This window comes from Pavona decussata, unplaced genomic scaffold (assembly GCF_977016875.1).
Source record: "Pavona decussata unplaced genomic scaffold, jaPavDecu1.1 SCAFFOLD_195, whole genome shotgun sequence".
NCBI lineage: Eukaryota > Metazoa > Cnidaria > Anthozoa > Scleractinia > Agariciidae > Pavona > Pavona decussata.
In genome coordinates this window covers 1,084,076-1,090,097 of record NW_028145604.1, presented here as the reverse complement: position 1 = coordinate 1,090,097, position 6,022 = coordinate 1,084,076, and the positions used below count along the sequence as shown (strand labels likewise).

The 6,022-nt window shown below is 40.0% G+C and overlaps 1 protein-coding gene across 1 annotated transcript in view; it reads left to right on the top strand.

Annotated features, from left to right (window-relative positions):
- The first annotated feature begins 4,186 nt into the window (after positions 1-4,186).
- The window catches only part of LOC146461626 (polycystin-1-related protein-like), a 53,915-nt gene continuing 52,079 nt past the window's right edge, over positions 4,187-6,022 (top strand). The window contains exon 1 of the mRNA XM_085086499.1: positions 4,187-4,396. Within this exon, the coding sequence (XP_084942625.1) occupies positions 4,309-4,396 (88 nt within the window). The 5' untranslated portion in view covers positions 4,187-4,308. The remainder of the gene's footprint in view (positions 4,397-6,022) is intronic.

Sequence of the window (6,022 nt, the reverse complement as noted above, 5' to 3'; positions counted from 1 at the left end):
TTGAGTCACTGTTACAAGGTACTTATGTCTTATCCAGGGTGCTTACCATTTACGCAAACCACCCGGATGGAAATTTTCGGCATAAATACGAAATGATTTAGCTTGTCTTAACAGAAGATGGATAACATGCAAAATGTATAAACATCAGCTGTAAATCCGAACAGGAGTAGTAAAAAAGCATCTCTTTGACCAGAAGCCCATAATTTCAGAAGTACTCCAAATGGAATGATGCGTACATTTGATTTTCCAACTGGAATTTCCGGGTTTTACATGTAAATGGTAAGCACCCCCAGTCTCCTATTCTTTCTTTCTCTCATCCTCGTTCTCGGGGCCCTTCCTAGGAACGAGGCTGCTCAGCCATTTGCAATTTATACAAGTACACCACAAACACCACGCGTTAAGTGGAGTAAAAGATTTCACCATCATTTTGTCGACTACCCTGACACCTTAATTCTAGCTGGTTTAGAATTGTGGTAATGCTGCAAAATTAGCCGTCGAAGTTTCGTGAGTAACGTTTTAGCGATATGCAATGATATCCACATACAATCGGTATATAGTCAAATTTTCTCCAAAACATCTAAATGACCCAAATCAAGTTTTGTGTGTAGAGGATACAGAGGGCCTCCGTTTCTACTCTGTACGTCTATGTTGTGGTAGCAAGGGGTGACGTCGGAACACTCCCTTACTGCGGATTAATTTTCGCGATACGTGAACAATGTGCGAAAACAACGAAGCTACAACGCACCCGAAAAGAAGGCATTAGGGTGTTTTTCCGTTGGGCAACGCCCTAACCTCTGGATCTATCCTTGTGTTGTTTCCCTCTATGTTTCTCAACGTACTTCTCCGTCCACTCCCCCACTCCCACCCCCCGCAAAGGCACTTTTGGCCAAGATTTTGAGGAATCAGGAGTTTTAGCCTGCCCTAGGGGATGCACCAGTGCCCGAATGAGGGAACGTTTCCAACCTTGGGTCCGAAGATTGCCTTCGCTCTTAAGATCTGGGCCCAGTTGTTCAAAGCCCGATTTAGCTAATCCTGGGTTAACGTGAAATTTGATTCGTGTTTTACTAATCAATAAGCTTTTTTTCCAAAAGATTTTTCCCCTTCAGTTTTGACTTAGAATTTTCTTTCCCTTTAGCCAAAAATCAGCCTTTAAAAACATTTTTAACGAGCGAGATACCACCCTCGGTTAACTTTTAATCATGGATTAGCGTTAATCGGCTTTCTAACAATCGGGCCCTGACGTCACTTTCGGCGCGTGCGAGGTGGTGATTGTTACGTCAATTTGACAAGCAAACTCACAGCGCTGTCAGGCGTTTAAGTGTAAACAAAAAACTAACATAGATAAAAATCAGCTCAGAAGTAGAAGAAGCGCATTATGCGCTGAAAGTTATAAAACTGATTAAGGTACAGGTGCACGTTTCTCATGATCAATACTACATCCGATTTGTTTACAAGACAGACCATCATTAAAAGGACCTGTTTCATAGGCCGAAGCAGACTGGTATAAGACAAACTTAAATCAATCTTACCTTTTGCCGGCGTTCAACTTCCTGCGGACCGTTTAGCTGTATACAAGTGAGTCCATATTGGTTCACAAAACGCAAGTGCAAAGCATGTTGCTAAGAACTGTTTTACATGGGAGTTAATTTCTGCTCTGCAGAGGTTTCTCTGCGAATGAACATTTTACGCGCGAGCTTTACGTAACAATTGAATTACTTTCGGCGCGTGCTGTTATTTGATTGGTTGTTTCTCATGGCTACTAATCTCGTATCCAGATCTCCCACGGTCATTTCCAAATCTGGGTACAAGATTAATGGCTTACACTCTATTTCTATCTATCTTTTTTTCTTATAAGAACGGCTAATTTGGGGGCTGACTGTGAACGTTCTTGTTTTATTTTAGCAATTTGAACCTGAAAAAGTTCTTAAGTATAAGATGTTTTAAAGTAACCTGTTATAGTATTTCAATAAATACCTGATTCGGACGTGACCAAGACACCTATCAAATAGCAATATGTGCCTTAATGTGGTGCCAAGTTGCCTGTGACATGCTCTGTTGTGCGGCAGCTAACTCTCGGTAAATTTGGCTTTACGAAAAGTATCGACCACAGAGGTTCGCAACCTGACATTAAGTTACCAGATTTTGAACACTGAAGACTGAAGTTTTATCTGTGTTCAGTTTTACCCGTATTTATACTGTTCATTTTAAAAGCATTTTGTCAAACTAAAAAAAGTTCTTAACTGACTCTCAGCACGGGCAATTAATGTTCTCAGTATGATATTAAATTTTAGTTAGTCTCTTACATAAAAATGGTTTTTATAAAAAAAAAAAAAAGAGTGCACTTCACTGTCCCACGCGTTGGCATTTTCAAGTAGCTTTCCAGGACTCAAATATTGGCATCAAGCGAAATAATTGGACAAAAAGATCAAAGAAAGGCAACTGACATAGACGAAAATAAAATACGCAGGGAGTGAGGGAGCAACGGTGTGTCGTCCTGGCGATTTTATTTTTAATCACTGTTTTTTGTTGTTGTTTTTTTTTTTGCATTCCCAGGACTTTAAACATGCGTTACATTTATATTTGTGAGTTCCTGAAGTCCTCGAAATAAGTTGTAGCGCTTACATAGGGTGGGTTAAGGCTTTCGTTATATTGGTACTGATTGTATACAAAAACCTTTCATTGTTCCAAACCATAAATCCACCCGAAAACAAACGCTCGCGTACAGTACTTAACTATGGTGTCGAAGGCCCCCTATCAAGCTGTTCAGAGAGTCTGGATGGGGTTTCTATGCTTCTATATTGCTGTTTGCATGGTCTGGATGAGGGTCCTGGATGGGGTTTGCTGTTTGGTATTATTTCCTTTAGTTTTTACTGCTTGCTGTTAAATTCGCCAATTTTTTAATGTTAACTGTTTCCAGAAACAATACTGCCAAGTGGTTGGAGACTTTTCGTAGTTAACATTGTAAATACTTCTCCGACTCGGCAAAAATCACTTATTGAAATTTATCAACTGGACCGGCCACGCTTAAACTTTGAGTCTGTTCTCAGAAGGGCGGTTGTCCCGCAGTTTTATCCCGCGTAGTAGCTTCCCTTTTCAGTTAGAACAGAGTCGGCGAGGAAACTGACGTCACTGTCACATCATGGCCACGACCAAGGCAGGAATTTTCTTCGGAACTGTTTAAGTTCTGACAGCTTTTGTACAAATGGAGAGGATTGCCCTTTCGAAAGGTATAGGAGCAGGACCACTTTCGACCTTGACTGCAAAATAATCCAGTGTTGTTCTACAATATCGTGCTCAACGATCCTCAACGGCAGTGGCGAATGGAAACACTTCTTCTGTTTGGTCACGCAAAGGACTCGGAAAGGGTACATATGAATCGCCATGTTAGGAAATACTTGTCTTTCTTCGATTCTTTACAGCCAGATTTGATTCCACGAAATTTAAACATGTACATTTTCTGGTGTTTGATGGGCATCTCTTAATAAAATCAGGAGTACCCAACGGATCATTTGGGTAAATTATCTGTTCGGAAGGCCCTTAATCCCCTACAATTTTCTAAAGGAAATTTTCACTACGAACTTTCGTGATATGGGAAATGTAAGGCCTAGTGTTTTCAGATTGATAAAAATGTTGTTTTGGGTACTGAAAAAAGGTCAGCTAAGATTTTCGGAAAGGAAATAAGACCTGAGGTTTTTGGGAAATGGTCAAAAATGCCGTAGTAATTTCGAAAAGACTCAAGTTTCCCTGGCCAATGACCGAACAGATAAAAATGTTATAACGCTGCCTGAAATGAACCTATAGAGCTTAAAAACCACGCCAGATCGCCTAAAATAACGTTCCAAAGGATCTGAGAGAAAATTGTCGTTGGGTGCCCCTGTAAAATCAGTGTAGATTCGGAAATAAAGCTTCAGTTCATTTCCAGAAATGGCTGTCCATTTTCAGATCGTATGGCACCATTTCCCAGCCTCGGAAACCTCTTTAGGGTCTCTTTATATTAGGACGGGGGCAAGTCGCCACTAGGCACCAGCGGGAAAACAAATCGGGAAAATGCCCTAAAGCTACATGCGGCCATAGTAGTTAAAGTCATCATTAGAGGCGCAGCAATGACTGCTTTCGTGATCTTGGCCGCGAAGTGAATCCCTGGGGGCGAGTTCCTGCGGCCACTTGACACCAAGGAACACCAAAAGGCATGTTTGTGCGTGGAATGACGATCAATATGACAATGGGAGTATGAACCGAAATATGTGCCTGTTTTGTCCTTTGAAAAGGCGAGGAAATGTTGATTACCACCCATAAGCTAACTTGGAAATGGCTAAGAAGCTATATTTGGCATTTGGATTTATTTTAGTTCAATTTTTCACCGCGAGAAGCAGAACTCTTTCAAGCCATGGCGAAGGTAAGCTAATACGCGCACTTTAATGTGTAGGTTTCGGTGAGGTTTTTGATTCAAAGAACTGTGTTTTAAAAAAACTCCTGGCTAAGAGACATATGTTAAAATCCTGGAGGTTTCCTCTATCTCTTCTTTACGCGAGGCTGAGTTCAATGTCGGGGTAATGAACCTGATCGGTTCAAATAAGTTAAATTTACTTCGCGGTTGATCATCATCAGCATTAACTGTGAGTAGTTCTTAAATACTACCGCTTCCTTTCTGTGTATTTCTCGGTGTTCTCATTCCAAAAAGCCGTATTATTTTTCTTTTTAGAGAGTATTTTTATTTCTTTACGCCTTATTGGGGTCACCTATAGCGTGAAGATTTGTAATCTTCAAAGACAATAATTGCGATCAAAATGCATGGCGTTGTTTAGAATACGGTTCAGTGCACGTATTCAAAACGAACAATAGTTGTTCCAGTGTCTTCGTTTCGGAGTCTATTGTAGTTAATTGATCACTTTATTACGCCGTTTTCAATTTATTTCAACAGCTGGTTTCTTGTTTGCCACCGTAAATGTGCAGTAAAAATCACGTTATCGCGTCGACGGGGCGTTCGTGTCCAACGATTTGCGTTTTGAAATATGATACTGGTCAAGCAAAAAGTCAATGAAATGTTTGCTGCTTTTAGATAAGATTTCAAGATTTGGCAATTAGAAATAATTTTTATTGTGATGAAGTCCTAGTTAAAGTAGCCGAGTTTCAATTCTGCTTACCACGAAAGAACTATTTTAATTAAAAGGAATGAATAAGATAGTTTTCTTGGTCGAGCGTAACCATCGCTCGTGGAGGTTTTATTTGATGCTTAATAAACCGATAAATATTGAATGTGACATTTGTATTTGCAACGCATTAAAGCAAAACTAAACAAGGATTTAACAGTCGATAGGTTTCGAAATAGATCATCAAAGGACAAAAGTTCACGGATTATATAAAAAAAAGCTCTTCTTGATGCATAACATGCACAATCTAAGACATACAGAGCAGAAATCTTGAACTGTACTTCAGGAGTTCACACAGGCAATATGCATAATGGCAGATTTTATCAGCCAGACCGACACGGACACACGTAAGCAGTCAATAATGACTGGTATAGTTCTAGAATAGCATGTACACATTTCCTGGTGTTTTAAAAGTATCGATATAGAGAGCATCAGAGGATTGAGATCATTTTTAAAGCTGTTCCACAGTTGATCTCTTCTTCACCACTGACTTCTCTGTGAGCAGCAAGACTATGTCCATTTTCATGATACTGGATACCTTATGCAGTGAAAGTAAGGGGCTTAATATTGACATCTCCATTACTACTCAAACATAGACCCCAAGTTTGAGAACCCGAAATGCTGGTCATATGTGTTGTTAAGAGCACCACAGGCACTAGCAGCAAGCGCCGAAGGGGCAAGCTTCTAGGGGGGTCTGGGGGCATGCCCCCCCAGAAATTTTTTAAAATTAGGGTCTCTAAAATGGCCATTTCGTGCAATTCATGTAGTTTTTCAACATCTTTTACGAGCCATTTATTTTTGTTATTTGTAGGAATCACAGCATGAAAATTAAGATTGTTTTAGGAATTGGCTGATTTTATCAAAAATTCAGA